The sequence below is a fragment of the Oncorhynchus masou genome, chromosome 4, assembly GCF_036934945.1.
Source record: "Oncorhynchus masou masou isolate Uvic2021 chromosome 4, UVic_Omas_1.1, whole genome shotgun sequence".
Classification (NCBI taxonomy): domain Eukaryota; kingdom Metazoa; phylum Chordata; class Actinopteri; order Salmoniformes; family Salmonidae; genus Oncorhynchus; species Oncorhynchus masou.
In genome coordinates this window covers 11,906,328-11,924,772 of record NC_088215.1, presented here as the reverse complement: position 1 = coordinate 11,924,772, position 18,445 = coordinate 11,906,328, and the positions used below count along the sequence as shown (strand labels likewise).

Genomic DNA, 18,445 nt, shown 5'->3' with positions numbered 1-18,445 from the left:
ATTACTTTTTTTTAAACATTCAAATGCACTATGCATTATGTGGGTTGAATGCTGCAACATAGAATAAAACAATTAATAAAAGTCCCATGATGGTAGTGACTGCCCATTAACTGCTTATGAACCTTTATTCACGTTACTTTACTCAAATATTTCACTTTTGTTAATTAAATGGGTTTTATTTGATGACAGTTATTTAATTCCAAGTGATCATCTCATCTCTATAGAGCTGCTGTCTATACTGTCTGACAAACCCACTATTTTAGTAGTTCTTCAAAGTAAATAAGGTATACTTTTATGACTCCTGAATAGCAACTAACAATCACATAGATCACACATTTTCAGGTAGAGATATCTCGAGAAGCAACAGCTGCTCTCTATATCCTTCCTCTCACAATCGCAAATTATTTTATCTCTTCTGCAGCAGGCGTAAAAGAAGCACAGACCGGACAAGTACAGTTAAAGTCGGAAGTTTACATACACTTAGGTTGGAGTCATTAAAACACATTTTTCAACCACTCCACAAATTTCTTGTTAACAAACTATAGTTTTGGCAAGTCGGGTTAAGACATCTACTTTGTGCATGACACAAGTCATTTTTCCAACAATTGTTTACAGACAGATTATTCCACTTATAATTCACAATTCCAGTGGGTCAGAAGTGCCATTAAATAGCTTGGAAAATTTCATAAAATTATGTAATGGCTTTAGAAGCTTCTGATAGGCTAATTGACATAATTTGAGTCAATTGGAGGTGTACCTGTAGATGTATTTCAAGGCCTACCTTCAAACTCAGTGCCTCTACGTTTGAAGGTAGGGGAAATTAGTACTCAAGTATAAACATCATGGGACCACGTAGACGTCATACCGCTCAGGAAGGAGACGCATTCTGTCTCCGAGAGATGAATGTACTTTGGTGCGAAAAGTGCAAATCAATCCCAGAACAACAGCAAAGGACCTTGTGAAGATGCTGGAGGAAACAGGTACAAAATATCTATATCCACAGTAAAACAAGTCCTATATCGACATAACATGAAAGGCCGCTCAACAAAGAAGAAGCCACTGCTCCAAAACCGCCATAAAAAGTCAGCCTACGGTTTGCAACTGCACATGGGAACAAAGATGGTACTTTTTGGAGAAATGTCCTCTGGTCTGATGAAACAAAAATAGAACTGCTTGGTCATAATGACCATCGTTATGTTTGGAGGAAAAAGGGGGAGGCTTGCAAGCCGAAGAACATCATCCCAAACGTGAAGCATGGGGGTGGCAGCATTATGTTGTGGGGGTGCAGGAGGGACTGGTGCACTTCACAAAATAGATGGCATCATGAGGTAGGAAAATTATGTGGATATATCGAAGCAACATCTCAAGACATCAGTCAGGAAGTTAAGAAGTTTGGTCGTAAATGGCTCTTCCAAATGGACAATGACCCCAAGCATTCTTCCACCGTTGTGGCAAAATGGCTTAAGGACAACAAAGTCTCAAGGTATTGGAGTGGCCATCACAAAGCCCTGACCTCAACCCTATAGAATATTTGTGAGCAGAACTGAAAAAGCGTGTGAGAGCAAGGAGACCTACAAACCTGACTCAGTTACACCAGCACTGTCAGGAGGAGTGGGCCAAAATTCACCCAACTTATTGTGGGAAGCTTGTGGAAGGCTACTCGAAACGTTTGACTCAAGTTAAACAATTTAAAGGCAATGCTATCCAATACTAATTGAGTGTATGTAAACTTCTGACCCACTGGGAATGTGATGATAGAAATAAAAGCTGAAATATATCATTCTCTCTACTACTATTCTGTCATTTCACATTCTTAAAATAAAGTGGCAATCCTAACTGACCTAATACAGGGAATCTTTACTAGGATTAAATGTCAGGAATTGTGAAAAACTAAGTTTAAATGTATTTGGCTTAGGTGTATATAAACTTCCAACTTCAACTGTAGATGCGCAATGGATTATGGCCATTGTAGTTAATTACCACATATTAGGCGCTAAACTATGTAGAATATTGGCCCTGTTGGAAACTATAACTCCCTACTACATTGCACAGTTCAGGCTGTATCTGATTCATTTCTAGAGAAACTGTGCAATGTGTGCATTGATCTCACAGGGGAAAAAAACTGTTTATTGCTCAGCACTACCAAAAACAGACATTTGGAGGCAAGTGTCCTTTCTTACCCCTCAACAGCCTCTGTTCAATACGCACATCAGCATTGTTGAGGATTGAGGATTCAAAGTGGGACTGTTCCCTATGAAATGTCCCTGGCCTCTACTGTATTGGATTGAAAGGAGGGGACCTTGACCTGGTCGTCACACGTCATGCTTATTAACCATTTTTGGTTCTGAGAGTCCTACAGTTCTCAGCCTATGACATTCTATCTTATTAGCATAGGGGGGTGAAGAACCTGTGGCACCAGGAGAGTTTAGGATAGGCAGAGCTCCCTGTAAAGCTCGGTGTTGTTCTTTTATGAATGGAGTGCATACAAAACCTATTTTACAAGAAAGAAACTGCACCCCCAGAGAAACAGAGGAGACCATTTTTTTTACACTGTAACCTGAGTCATTAAAGTCACATGATCAAACATCAACCAAAACCTACAGTACTGTGCAAAAATGTTTTAGGCAGGTGTGGAGAAATGCTGTAAAGTAAGAATGCTTTCAAAAATAGACATGTTAATAGTTTATATTTATCAATTAACAAAATGCAAAGTAAATGAACAGAAGAAAAATCTACATGAAATCAATATTTGATGTGACCACCCTTTTGAAGGAACTCGGCAGGTAGGTTGGCCCAAACATCTTGGAGAACTAACCACAGTTCTTCTGTGGATTTAGGCAGCCTCAGATGCTTCTCTCTCTTCATGTAATCCCAAACAGACTTGATGATGTTGAGATCAGGACCCAAACAGATGCCTCGCTGATGCTATTTCTTGATGGATAAGTTGCCTGTACTTCTCAGCATTGAGGAGACCATTCATTCTGACCAAATCCACAACTCCATTTGCAGAAATGCAGCACCAAACTTGCAAGAAATCTCCACCATGCTTCACTGTTGCCTGCAGACACTCATTCATGTACCGCTCTCCAGCCCTTCAGTGAACAAACTGCCTTCTGCTACAACCAAATATTTCAAATGTTGACTCATCAGTCCAGAGCACCTGCTGCCATTTTTATGCCCCCAGTTCCTGTGTTTTCGTGCATAGTTGAGTCACTTGGCCTTGTTTCCACGTCAGAGGTATGGCTTAATGCCCGCAAATCTTCCATGAAGGCCACTTCTGACCAGACTTCTCCGGACAGTAGATGGGTGTACCAGGGTCCCACTGTTTTCTGCCAATTCTGAGCTGATGGCACTCCTGGACATCTTCTGATTGCGAAGGGAAGTAAGCATGATGTGTCTTTCATCCGCTACAGTAAGTTTCCTTGGCCGACCACTGTGTCTACGGTCCTCAACGTTGCCCGTTGCTTTGTGCTTCTTCAAAAGAGCTTTGACAGCACATCTGGAAACCCCTGTTTGACTTGAAATTCAAGCAGCTTTGTTTAATGCCTGATTCTAGCCTTGCTGAAGCACACGCTGGCTTGTAGGCTTCTCCAGGTCTCGCACCCACTGTGAAATTTGGTGTAGGATCAGTGATGAGCTGGAGGTGCTTCAGCGAGGCTGGAATCGGGCAGATGTGTCGTTGTGGAGGACGCATGAATCAAACCACGTACAAGGTTGTCCTGGAAGAAAACTTGATTCTTTCTGCTCTGACAATGTTCCCCAACTCTGAGGATTGTTTTTTCCAGCAGGACAATGCTCCATGCCACGCAGCCAGGTCAATCAAGATGTGGATGGAGGACCACCAAATCAAAACCCTGTCATGGCCAGCCCAATCTCCAGACCTGAACCCCATTGAAAACCTCTGGAATGTGATCAAGAAGAAGATAGACGGTCACAAGCCATCAAACAAAGCCAAGCTGCTATTTTTATTTGGAAATTGGGAGAAATGTTGTCAGTAGTTTATATAATAAAAACAAATGTTAATCTTACTAAAAAACATACATATAAATAGTTAAACCAGAGAAACTGATAATTTTGCATTGGTCTCATAATTTCTTTCCATATATCATGTCCTCTATATAATATCATCTGTATAATATCTATATATACAGTGCATTCAGAAAGTATTCCGACCCCTTCCTTTTTCCACATTTGGTTACATTACAGCCTTTTTCTAAACATTTCTTTCCTCATCAATCTACACACAATACCCCAAAATGAACAAGAGAAAACAAGTTTTTAGAAATTTTTGCAAATGTATTTAAAAAATTAAAACAGAAATACCTTATTTACACAAGTATTCAGACCCTTTGCTGTGAGACTCAAAATTGAGCTCAGGTGCATCCTGTTTCCATTGATCATCCTTGAGATGTTTCTACAACTTGGTTGGAGTCCACCTGTGGTATATTCAATTAATTAGACATGATTTGGAAAGGCACACACCTGTCTATATAAGGTCCCACAGTTGGCAGTGCATTTCAGAGCAAAAACCAAGACGTGAGGTTGAAGGAATTGTCCGTAGAACTCAGAAACAGGATTGTGCCGAGGCACAGATCTGGGGAAGGGTACAACAAAATGTCTGCAGCATTGAAGGTCCCCAAGAACACAGTTGCCTACATCATTCTTAAATGAAAGAAGTTTGGAACCACCAAGACTCTTCCTGAGAAACAAGATTCTCTGGTCCGATGAAACCAAGATTCAACTATGTGGCCTGAATACCAAGCATCACGTCTGGAAAAAGCCTGGCACTATCCATACGGTGAAGCATAGTGGTGGCAGCATCATGCTGTGGGGATGTTTTTCAGCGGCTGGGACTGTGAGACCAGTCAGGATTGAGGGAAAGATGAACGGAGCAAAGTACTGAGAAATCCGTGATTAAAACCTGCTCCAGATTGCTCAGGACCTCAGACTGGGGCGAAGGTTCACCTTCCAACAGGACGATGACCCTAAGCACACAGCCAAGACAATGCAGGAGTGGCTACAGGACAAGCCTCTGAATGTCCTTGAGTGGCCCAGGCAGAGCCCGGACTTGAACCCGATCTAACATATCTGGAAACCTGAAAATAGTTGTGCAGCGACACTCCTTATCCAACTTGACAGAGTTTGAGAAGATCTGGACAGATGAATGGGAGAAACTCCGCAAATACAGGTGCCAAGTTTGTAGCATCAATACCAAGAATCGAGGCTGTAATCACTGTCAAAGGTGTTTCAATAAAGTACTGCGTAAAGGGTCTGAATACTTACGTAAATATGGCATTTTTATTTTTAATAAATTCGCACAAATTTCTATAAACCTGTTTTTGTTTTGTCATTATGGAGTATTGTGTGTAGATTGATGAGGGGAAAAAACTACTTAATCCATTTTTGAATCAGGCTGTAACGAGATGTGGAAAAAGTCAAGGGGTCTGAATACTTTCCGAATGCACTGTATATATAATATAAAGCTCTCAGAATAAAACGAATATCTCCCCCTCCAAACTGTGTCAGGGTGTATTTGTCCAGATGGGATTCGTCTTGCCCTTCCCCGAGGGTACGACGGGACGGCTGCACGCTGCCAGGGTTTCCTATTGCAGCTAGATCAACCGTCCACAACCGTACACCCGGCTCCTTCGGGCCGTGAGAGGGTGTCCACCCTCGTCTCGTGCCTCTCTGGGAAAGCCCTGGAGTGGGCAAACACCATGTGGGGAGAAGGAGATGCAGCGCAGGACCATTTAGAGGATTTCACCCGCCGTTTCCGGGCTGTCTTCTACCATCTGAGGCAGGGGACGAGGAGCGCCAAGGTTTGCCATGGACTTTCGGACCCTGGCCACCGGCGCGGGATGAAGTGACAGGGCATTGATCGACCACTATTGCTGCAGTTTGCCCGAGGACATCCGTCCGGAGTTGGCCTGCAGGGACACCACCCTCACCTTCGACCAGCTGGTGGACCTGTCCATTCGGTTGGATAACCTGCTGGCTACCCGTGGACGTCCATAGCGGGGTCTGTTGGTTCCATCCCCAGCACCACCACTCGTGAGGGTTTATGTTTCCTCCTGCTCTGTGTGCGCCAAGTGTAATGCTCCTAGGCTGATGCGCGTCTGGTTTTGTACCCATGTTTGTTATTTCTTTATGCCATTGGTTTTGCAATTAAACTGCTCCAGCTATTACCTAGTTCTGCTCTCCTGCATCGGACTTCCCTGCCACCAGTTACGCACCCCTTACAATTTGGAACAGTGTAAGCAACAATCAATAAACTATAAATGTACCATAGTCTGTTCCAACGGATTTTAAAATATATATAAATCCTTTAATTGAGGAGGTGAGGAGGATTGTTTAAGATACTGTTTGAAGAGGAAGGGTTTCAGATGATAATGACATTACTTATTATAATGGTGTTCTTAATAATAATTGTAATAATAAAAATAAGAACAAGAAGATCAAGAAAAGGGAGGCTATAGGAGTGAGAGCTGCGTGCACATTATGTGTGACAAACAGGAACTGTTAGATTACCATATAATTTTTCTGGCCGTTTGGAACAGCGTAAATAACAGTAAATAAATGAAAAGTAATACCAGAGTCTGTTCTATCAAAAAATTGTTGCAAAGACTTTATTACAGCAGAGCAAAGATTAAAAACAGCCGATTTTGTGAAATTGCTTTATTCTACATTTTAAGGTTGCAAGAGGCTTGGTGCTCACGGAATCAGTAGGCTATTAAACAAACACTCATTCTGGCAACAAAAGCAGGATCTGTCTTATTGGTTATATAATGTAGATATATATGGATGATTTATAAAGCCAGGCAAGTTTAACATTTAGGCTATTGATTATAGACCTAATTAAGTTGGGGTTTCCTCTCTCCTCAATTTTCTTAGACAATTAAGGCAAGGGCTGTTTCCTCGTTTCCTCTGCCACATTGTTCTCAACATCAATATGCTGGTTAACTTCACCATTATGCACATAGCAACATATAGGGAAAGGCGCCAATTCAACAGCGCCCTGAATATTATGTTTCACAACCACGGACAGCGACCGCTATCCCTCACGGGAGAAAGCTTATTTGTTATAAAATAATATATTTATTGGTGTTGTAGTATATAACTATTTACACTTTCAGTAGCACATGTCATAAGTGTGATGGACTGTGCCATCTCCGTGGCCTCCGCAATGGATTAGTCCACTGAGACAGGTGAAAAATAGACAGGTTGTCTTGTGCACCATGAAAAACAAAAACTATTTATGACCAAACAATCGACTAAATGTTGTCAGCCCTACTTGACAGGGAGTTATTTTTTAATCAAGTAGTGGGTTAGGTACAGTACTAGTGAAGGTTGAAAATATGCCAGTTATTAGGGGCAGCTGTTGCTTATCTGCAGGGAGACAAAGAGCCCTGTGAAGGCGGTACAGTTTGTCTGTGTGAATGACTCAGCACGAGCCTCTTTCCCTGGCTGGCTGATTACTGCAGATCAGGCACATTGGCAGGGAGCCATTACATTAGCACTACTAGCCACATGGATGGATGGATGGAGCACTGACAGGGCCTCACTAAAGCCTGGTGCTCACCTAGCAATCCAGCCCTTGCCGGGGAGTGTGTTGGACGTTGCATAGGGTTTGGGTCGAGAGGCCTTCTTGTCATTTCTAGCAGGTCAGTTACTATGACAAAGTGGCCCGCTTCATTACTAGTAGGGATCAACAACAATTTTTTATTGACCAGATGGTCGGGGGGCTGGTACATAATTACAAATCATTTGTAGCGAAAAGCTTAAATATTTGACTAAAACATAATTTCAAACCTTGCTTACATTTCTATATGATCGCATGTTTCTCTCTATTATGTGTGGGAATACTTGAACAGATTTCCTGTTTTTTTAACAGTATTTTAGCTATGTCCAACAATAAAACAAAATAAAAAATTAAATAACAAAAAAATGTTTTAATCGGGCCATGGGTCGCCAGTTGGTGAACCCTGCCCTAAGAGCATTGGAGCGTGATAATGTTTGATAATTGAGAGGGGTCAGGGTTAGAGAGCTGAAAATGCAACCCATGGGAACTAATTACATATTCCCACATCAGCCAACAAGCCATTAACTAGGACCACTCCATAAGCCATAGAAACCTTTTAAAAAAGCATTAAATCCCTCATAGATTCTCTCATAAAGCCTCTGCTTCATTAACATTCCAAAATGACATCATCCCCCGAGCTGTCTTCTGCCTCTTATTGCAGCCACCTGGGGAGAGAACCACAGGAATAGCTGGTGCTGTGGAACTGTGGAGACAATCACAGTTGTCCTCCCTTCTCTCTGGGTCTCAGGCGGCTAACTGACATTCCATCTATTCCAGGAATGCATGTCATGTCACTAAGTGGGCCGTAATCACAGGGGAAACCCTGGTTATCTGGGACATTGCTAATGCCATTGCCAACGTATTAGAACCCTGGGGTATGGTGGTGTATCTAAGGAACACATGGTTTTGGGGGTCTTAGTGGGTTTTGTATTGGACAATGCTGATTGATGTGATGGGTAGTTGGGTACAATATACCAAAAAGGGACCAAATTGGTCCACTTCAATAAGATACCAATGTAAGGTAAAGAAGCCTACACCTGGTTTTCTCAAGTCAGAAAAGCAGGATTTCTATCCTACTTACGTAGATGAGGCCAGAGTAGTAGCGGTCCTTGAGGTTGTGTAGCACTGAGGCCTCGTTCAAACATGTGAGCTCGGCCATGTCCTCCACCTTACTGAACTTGGGAGGGTTCATCTTCTGGATATCATCCTTGTTCACCATGGCCTTCTTGCTGTTCTCAGCCAGCTCCACCACCACCTCGTCGCCGTGCTCCTCGCGGATGCTGGCCGCCTCGAAGCCGTGTCGCTCCGAGGGGATCCATACAAGCTTCTTGGCCGTCCAGTCGGCCTGCGTGGCCGGGTTGCAGACCACGGCGCGGTCCACGAACAGGTACCGCTCCGGGTCCTCCTGCCCGCTCCGCTGTGCCATCTCTGGGGTACAACCAGAAAACACTAGGACACCTGGAAGGGAGACACAAACAGTAAACACATTGGTTGAGTTAAAACCATTATTTAAAAACTCAGGTCGATCCCTAGCCCCTACCGAAGATCTCCTGTAGATCTAATGATGAATGTGATGCCCAGGGGTAGTTTAGGATACAGAGTAGAGGTCGACCGATTATGATGGAGGACCAAAAAAAGACGATACCGATTTTTTTTTAAATTTGTTTGTAATAATGACAACTACAACAATACTGAATGAACACTTATTTTAACTTAATATAATTCATCAATAAAATCAATTTAGCCTCAAATAAATAATGAAACATGTTCTATTTGATTTAAACAATGCAAAAACAAAGTGTTGGAGAAGAAAGTAAAAGTCCAATATGTGCCATGTAAAAAAGCTAACGTTGAAGTTCCTTGCTCAGAACATGAGAACATATGAAAGCTGGTGGTTCCTTTTAACATGAGTCTTCAATATTCCCAGGTAAGAAGTTTTAGGTTGTAGTTGTTATAGGAATTATAGGACTATTTCTCTATATGATTTGTATTTTATATACAGTACCTTTGACTATTGGATGTTCTTATAGGCACTTTAGTATTGCCAGTGTAACAGTATAGCTTCCGTCCCTCTCCTCGCCCCTACCTGGGCTCGAACCAGGAACACATCGACAACAGCCACCCTAGAAGCAGCGTTACCCATTCAGAGCAAGGGGAACAACCACTCCAAGTCTCAGAGCGAGTGACGTTTGAAACATTATTAACTCGCCATTTCACATCGGTTACACCAGCCTAATCTCGGGAGTTGATAGGCTTGAAGTCATAAACAGGTCAAAGCTTGAAGCACAACGAAGAGCTGCTGGCAAAACACGCGAAAGTGCTGTTTGAATGAATGCTTACGAGCTTGCTGGTGCCTACCACCGCTCAGTCAGACTGCTCTATCAAATCATAGACTTAATTATAACATAATAACACACAGAAATACGAGCCTTATGTCATTGATATGGTCAAATCCGGAAACTATGATCTCGAAAACAAGACGTTTATTCTTTCAGTGAAATACGGAACCGTTCTGTATTTTATCTACCGGTGGCATCCCTAAGTCTAAATATTCCTGTTACATTGCACAACCTTCAATGTTATGTCATAATTATGTAAAATTCTAGCAAATTAGGCGGCCCAAACTGTTGCATATACACTGACTCTGCGTGCAATGAACGCAAGAGAAGTGACACATTTTCACCTGGTTAATATTGCCTGCTAGCCTGGATTTCTTTTAGCTAAATATGCAGGTTTAAAAATATATACTTCTGTGTATTGATTTTAAGAAATGCATTGATGTTTATGGTTAGGTACAGTCGTGCATCGATTGTGCTTTTTTCGCAAATGCGCTTTTGTTAAATCATCCCCCGTTTGGCGAAGTTGGCTGTCTATGTTAGGAAGAAATAGTCTTCACAGTTCGCAACAAGTCATGTTAACAGGCAATATTAACTAAATATGCAGGTTTAAAAATGTATACTTATGCATTGATCTTAAGAAAGGCATTGATGTTTATGGTTAGGTACACATTGGAGCAAGACAGTCCTTTTTCGCGAATACGCACCGCATCAATTATATGCAACGCAGGACACACTAGATAAACTAGTAATATCATCAACCATGTGTAGTTAACTAGTGATTATGATTGATTCATTGTTTTTTATAAGATAAGTTTAATGCTAGCTAGCAATTTACCTTGGCTCCTTACTGCATTCACGTAACAGGCAGTCTCCTTGTGGAGTGCAATGTAATCAGGTGGTTCGACCATTGGACTAGTTAACTGTAAGGTTGCAAGATTGAATCCCCGAGCTGACAAGGTAAAAATCTGTCATTCTGCTCCTGAACAAGGAAGTTAACCCACCGTTCCTAGGCCGTCATTGAAAATAAGAATGTGTTCTTAACTGTCTTGCCTAGTTAAATAACGGATAAATAAAGGTGCAAAAAAATATAATTTAAAAAAAATCGGCCAAATCGGTGTCCAAAAATACAGATTTCCGATTGTTATGAAAACTTGAAATCGGCCTTAATTAATCAGCCATTACAATTAATCGTTTGACCCCTAACACATAGTACCGGTAAATCTGGATCTTAAATATCAGAACAACAGACAGCTGAGCTCTGAGGTTAGTCTCCTTGTAAATCAGACACTCTCCAACAGTAACACACTCCCTGTCCAAGTACAGTACCCTCAGTGTGTCTCTCTCACCAACTCCCTCAAAAAGAGACTTTCCTCAGACAGCACACATGACAATTATCACCCTGATGTCTGAGCCAAGCTATGTGTGGGTCGACTAGAGACTCTCCCTCCACAGAGATAGATTCACGGTCTGTCTGTCATACACTGCATATGTATGACTTCATCAGTTCAGCTAGGCTAGGGATTGGAAGGGAGAGCCAAGAGGAAAGCTGACCCTAGATCAGTGTTTGGAGAATACTTCGGCCTCCTTCGCACCATGACTGCAGAAAAACAACATAATATATCCTCGCCTGAAGCATCCAGGGAGGAGTGGAGGAATTACAGTCTTCCAAGTAGCCCAGCCCTGCTGAAATGCTTCACAGACCACCACCGCCACCACTGACTAGACCAGAGTAAAATAGGAAGAAGCAACCAAACACACTTCCTGATCCAGGTAGTAGACAAGTGTGCCATGTAATTTCTTACTGTGATAAGAATGATTGGGATATGATATGATGTCATATGGCTCGAGGAAATTAGGCTATACTTGAGAATATTGACAGATAATCAAGAGATGTGTTGACGCTGGTCACACAACTGGGCAAGCCAGCTTCAGCTGATGATGGCTAGCAGGGTGTTTACAAGGTGTTGTTTCAACAGATCACTGGATAGGGGGATCACGGTGCTGCCAAGCGGACTGTCGTGCCACTGCATCCCCTCTCTGCGTCTCATAAAACCGATATCATGCTATGATATCATGCTGACCGCATGCCAAAGCAAGTCATTCAGCCAAGGCATTGCCAGCCCTTGTTGAAAATACCAAGCCCTTCGCTGATAAACACGAGTAAACGTGGTTAGAATAATATGCATTGCGTGGTTAGAATAATATGCAAACTCATTCTTGTATGTAAGCTATGTAACGTTAGCTAACATTGTCGGGCAAGCTCTGTATATAGCTGCATTGATGAGCATAGTTTGTACAATATTGAATTTCTAAATAAAAGTGAAATGTCTATTATCATAACCGAGCAGTACATGAATGTGTTAAAATACCATATGTTTAGCACGAGCTAAAGCAATGAACATCAAAAGGAGTCATGAGTTCTGATGCAGTTGAGGCTCCTCGCGCTGCATGCACCATCACTGAAATGAAATACATTTTTGAATTTTTCCTATAATGAGCATATCAATTAGTTTGTTATTATGAAAACGATAACTTAATTTAATTTATTCTTTTTTTAATCTAGAAAATGCCATTGAAACAACTGAGCATGTTAGCTAGCTAGCTAGTTAAACGTCAACTATAGCCAGCAAGGTTGAGGTCCTCCATCGTTGAAAAGTCATGGCAAAATAATCCGTTAGCCAGCTAGCCACCCCGGCATCCCTCAGAAAACGACTCTAATAAACTCACCTGGTGCAGATGATAATGAAAGTCAGACACTTTTATGAATATACTGATAGTAAGCAGAACAATGTAATATCCCTCAGTATTCTTTGAAATGTCTGCAAATATTCGCTTTTTTCGGCCGCTTCTCATCAGTGGTACCTTCCACCATCCAAATTCTTCTCAACCAAACTCGCCATGCAGCACTTTTCTATTCCCGCCTCTAGGACCAGCCGTGTAGCACACCCACTATCCAAAGATCAAATATGATTGGATTCCACCGCCTGAAGTCTTACAGGCGATTGGTTGAAATTCCTCCCATTTGAAAACCTTGATATAAATAATTATCCGCCCGAGCCATGACGTTTCACCTGCAGACCGGTGGATGCTGCCCTGAGAAACTTGCAATGAATACATTGGATAATATCAAACGAAAAAGGCACATTCTTTGACATGTCCATCACACATCACATCCTCTGAATATGAATTCTGCATCCCATCAATTTTGTTTGCACCAAGTTAAACTCAAGTTATTGCGATGAAGTGGTCAAGCATCTCCCACAACAAAATGCCTTTCAATTGATTACACTCAAATTACGATTTTTTTCCGTGAACAGCAAGGTACTTGTTTTTGTGGGATTTGTAGCCTATCAACTAATGTGATATGAACCCACAACTATGTCCCCACTTATTGTGTATACTTTATAACCCACTATATTAGACTAGTCTGATCTGGATTAGCTAATAATTTAGCTAATATATTTGTATAAAACGATGAGAAAGCAACATCCCAAATCAGAAGTATTTTGTCCACTCCCTGACTACTATACTGAACAAAAATGTGAACGCAATATACAACAAATGTTACAATTGTACGGTTACAGTTCATAATAGGAAATCAGCAGGGTTGGGGAGTAACTGTTTGCATGTAATGGATTACAAAACACGGTAACAGTAATCCGTTACAATACCAGCAACAATATTGCAATCAGGTTACAGATTTTTTTTTTTTTTTAAATAGATGATTACTTCGAGGATTACTTTTAACCTCAGAAAGAATGTTTGCGATTTTGTTGTTGTTGACACTTGTTTTCTCAATGACATTCAAATCACCTTTGAAAAAATGCGCAAATTTACATTTTTTCCACCTGAGCGAGTCTGACCACATTTCAGAGGCCACTATGATGACACACCAAATGTGTTTGATGGATCGCGGGAAAAGAGCAGGAATATGTTGTTTTTTTAGGCTACAGTCCAAGCTATTGTGCGACTGCTGTGGGCATCCAAAGATGATCAAATTTGTGGTTGTTGTGGATGGCTGTTCAAAATCTTTTTGAAACCAGTGGACAGCCAGCGAAAAATGCGCTCTGGCAACAGCTGCATAGCGCGGATCCAAGCCTATATATATACAGTACCAGTCAAAAGACACACCTACTCATTCAAGGGTTTTCCTCTATTTTTTAGATTTTCAACATTTTAGAACAATAGTGAAGACATCAAAAATATGAAATAACACATGTAATCATGTAGTAACCAAAAACGTGTTAAACAAATAAATAAATACAATTATATTTGAGATTCTTCAAAGTTGCCACCCTTTGCCTTGATGACAGCTTTACACACTCTTGGCATTCTCTCAACCAGCTTCATGAGGTAGTCACCTGGAAAGCATTTCAATTAACATGTGAACCTTGTTAATGTGTTTGAGCCAATCAGTTGTGTTGTGACAAGGTAGAAGTCATTAGAAGTCACGCCCAATTTTTCAGTTTTTGATTTGTTAAAAAAGTTTGAAATATCCAATAAATGTCGTTCCACTTCATGATTGTGTCCCACTTGTTGTTGATTCTTCACAAAAAAATACAGTTTATATCTTTATGTTTGAAGCCTGAAATGTGGCAAAAGGTCGCAAAGTTCAAGGGGGCCGAATACTTTCACAAGGCACTGTAACCAGCATGGCTACCACAGCATTCTGCAGCAATATGCCATCCCATGTGGTTTGCACTTAGTGGGACTATCATTTGTTTTTCAACATGACAATTACCCAACACATCTCCAGGTTGTGTAAGGGCTATGTGACCAAGAAGGAGAGTGATGGAGTGCTGCATCAGATGACCTGCCCTCCTCAACCCAATTGAGATGGTTTGGAATGAGTTGGACCTCAGAGTGAAGGAAAAGCAGCCAGTGCTCAGCATATGTGGGAACTCCATCAAAACTGTTGGAAACGCATTCCTCATGAAGCTGGTTGAGAGAATGCCAAGAATGTACAAAGCTGTCACCAAGGCATAGGGTGGCAACTTTGAAGAATCTCAAATATAAAATATATTTGGATTTGTTTAACACTTATTTAACACTTATTTTGGTTACTACATGATTCCATATGTGTTATTTTATTATTTCACTATTATTCTACACTGTAGAAACCCCTTGAATGAGTACAGTGGCAAGTATGTATGTGAACCCTTTGGAGTTACCTGGATTTCTGCATAAATTGGTCATAAAATGTGATATGATCTTCATCTAAGTCACAACAATAGACATACATAGTGTGCTTGAACTAATAACACACAAATTATTATATTTGTCTTGTCTATATTGAATACATAATTTAAACATTCACAGTGTAGGTTGGAAAAAGTACCCCTAGGCTAATGACTTCTTCAAAAGCTAATTGGGGTCAGGAGTCAGCTATCCTGGAGTCAAATCAACGAGAAGAGATTGGAGATGTTGGTTAGCGCTGCCTGGCCATATAAAAAACACTCACAAAATTTGAATTCGCTATTCACAAGAAGCATTGCCTGATGTGAACCATGCCTCAAACAAAAGAGATCTCAGAAGACTTGTTGACTTGCATAGAGCTGGAAAGGGTTACAAAAGTATCTCTAGAAGCCTTGATGTTCATCAGTCCACGGTAAGACATATTGTCTATAAATGGAGAAAGTTCAGCACTGTTGCTACTCTCCCTAGAAGTGGCCGTCTTGCAAAGATGACTGCAAGAGCACAGCGCAGAATGCTCAATAAGGTTAAGTAGAATCCTAGAGTGTCAGCTAAAGACTTACAGAAATCTCTGGAACATGCTAAAATCTCTGTTGACGAGTCTACGATACATAAAACACTAAACAAGAATGGTGTTCATGGGAGGACACTGCGGAAGAAGCCACTGCTGTCCAAAAAAAACACATTGCTGCACGTCTGAAGTTTGCTGAAATGCACCTGGATGTTCCACAGCACTACTGGCAAAATATTCTGTGGACAGATTAAACTACAGTTGAGTTGTTTGGAAGGAACACACAAGACTGTGTGTGGAGAAAAAAAGACACAGCACACCAACATCAAAACCTTATCTCAACTCTAAAGTATGGTGGAGGGAGCATCATGGTTTGGGGCTGCTTTGCTGCCTCAGGACCTGGACAGCCTGCTATCATCGATGGAAAAATGAATTCCCAAGTTTATCAAGACATTTTGCAGGAGAATGTTAGGCTGTCTGTCCTCCAATTGAAGCTCAACAGAAGTTGGGTAATGCAACAGGACAACGACCCAAAACACAGAAGTAAATCAACAACAGAATGGCTTCACATGGCCTCCAGAGTTGCGCAGTGGTCTAAGGGACTGCATCGCAGTGCTAGCTGTGCCACTAGAGATTCTGGGTTCGAGTCCAGGCTCTGTCGGCAGCCAGCCGCGACCGGGAGACCCATGGGGCGGTGCACAATTGGCCCAGCGTCGTCCGGGTTAGGGGAGGGTTTGACCGGCAGGGATGTCCTTGTCTCGTCACGCACTAGCGACTCCTGTGACGGGCCTGGCGCAGTGCACACTGACACGGTCGCCAGGTGCACAGTGTTTCCTCTGACACATTGGTGCGGTTGGCTTCCGGGTTGTATCAAGAAGCAGTGCGTCTTGGTTGGGTTGTTTCGGAGGACGCACGGCTCTCAACCTTCACCTCTCCTGAGTCTGAACGGGAGTTGCAGCAATGAGACAAGTCTGTAACTACCAATTGAATACCACAAAATTGGGGAGAAAACGGGGGGAAAAATAAAAAGGAGAGCAGTTCACACCAGACATGCCAAGAATATTGCTGAACTGAAACTGTTTTAAAATTCCTCCTGGCCGTTGTGAAGGTCTGATCGGCAACTACAGTTTGAGGTTATTGCTGCCAAGAGGGTCAACCAGTTATTAAATCCAAGGGTTCACATACTTTTCCCACCCTGCACTGTGAATGTTTACACAGTGTGTTCAATAAAGACATGAACACGTATAATTGTTTGTGTGTTATTAGTTTAAGCAGACTATGTTTCGCTATTGTTGTGACCTAGATGAAGATCAGTTCAAATTTTATGATCAATTTATGCCGAAATCCAGGAATTTACAAAGGGTTCTCATACTTTTTCTTGCCACTGTACATTTGTCCAAACTTTTGACTGGTACTGTATATATTGATTCTTAAAGAATATAACTTATAAATGCCTCATGAGCTTAGTTCAAAAATATAAGCTTGTATTACTCCAATGTTTTTAAACATTGCAAATGTAAACAAACACTGTATAGCCTCATAACATGGTTAAAACAATCATTTTTATATCATGGATGGTCAGTCCTTGCATCCATAGTTCTGTCTATTAATCTGAGAGTGGTTACATTTTTCCAGGCCCATCCCTCAGTTTTTTACCAAAACAGAGGCAGGGCGACCGTTTTGTTATTGTTTCAACTGTGTATTTTCCCTTTAAACAGCTGCATATTATCAATATATCAAAGTGTCACCAAAAAAAGGTAAAGAATATGCCTATAGCACATTCAGCATATGGAATTCATTTTTCACATGTAAATAGCACTTGTCAGTAGTGCTCATATCATGCCATTGGATGAGGGCAGCATTTATTTTTCAACTTCAATCAATGAACCCAATCAGTCCTCCATGACACCCAAATCATAAATAACAGATTCGGGCTGGCTAATAAATACTTAGTTTTGGGGTCGCGCTCAGCTAAAACAATTTGGCTAATCTATACTTCGATATTTCCAAGTCCTATTCTTGAAGATCAAGGAGCATAACATTAATTGGAATCACTGGAATTCTGATTGACTTTGGTTTTCAATGTAAAGATACAATTTAACCATATTATTATATGTAGTAGAAAGCGATGAGTTAGAAGAAGCCTACATAACCAACCTATAAAGTAACATTTAACATCCATATATAGCCAGCTATGTAAAATTTAACATTGATTTATCCTGCAATAGATGTTGTTCAATTGGTATCATACATGTGTGTCTTCTTCTAATGCCTCTTATGGGGAAAGTAATCTAAAAGTAACGGAATGTAATCAGATTACGTTACTGAGTTTGGGTTATCCAAAAGTTACATTACTGATTACAATTTTGGACAGGTAACTAGTAACTTTAATGGATTACATTTAGAAAATAACCTACCCAACCCTGGAAATCAGTCAATTGAAATAAATAAAGTAGGCCCTAATCTATGAATTTCACATGATTTAGCAATAGCTGGGCCGGGGAGGGCATAGGCCCACCCACTGGGGAGCCAGGCCCAGCCAATGTGAATACATTTTTCCCCACAAAAAGGCTTTATTACAGACAGAAATACTCCTCAAATGATCCCGCAGGTGAAGAAGCCAGATGTGGAGGTCGTTGGCTGGCGTGGTTACGCGTAATCGGAGGTTGTAAGGTTGGTTGGACGTACTGCCAAATTCTCTAAAACAACGTTGGAGGCAGTTTATGGTAGAGAAATTCAATTTCAAATCCCTGGCAACAGCTCTGGTGGACATTCCTGTCAGCATGCCAAAACTTGAGACGTCTGTGGCATTGTTTTGTGTGA

At 41.3% G+C, this 18,445-nt stretch overlaps 1 protein-coding gene across 6 annotated transcripts in view; it reads right to left on the bottom strand.

Moving 5' to 3' along the window:
• LOC135523990 (myosin-10) overlaps window positions 1-18,445 on the bottom strand; it is a 96,058-nt gene that overhangs the window by 76,435 nt on the left and 1,178 nt on the right. For 5 of the 6 annotated variants that reach the window (XM_064951108.1, XM_064951064.1, XM_064951090.1 and 2 more), the window contains exons 1-2: window positions 12,646-12,797; window positions 8,661-9,037 (exon numbers count right to left, since the gene is read on the bottom strand). In XM_064951108.1, the coding sequence (XP_064807180.1) occupies window positions 8,661-9,005 (345 nt within the window). In that variant the 5' untranslated portion in view covers window positions 9,006-9,037; window positions 12,646-12,797. Of the gene's footprint in view, window positions 1-8,660; window positions 9,038-12,645; window positions 12,798-18,445 lie in introns of those variants that run through there. The other variant, XM_064951070.1, reaches the window with a different exon arrangement.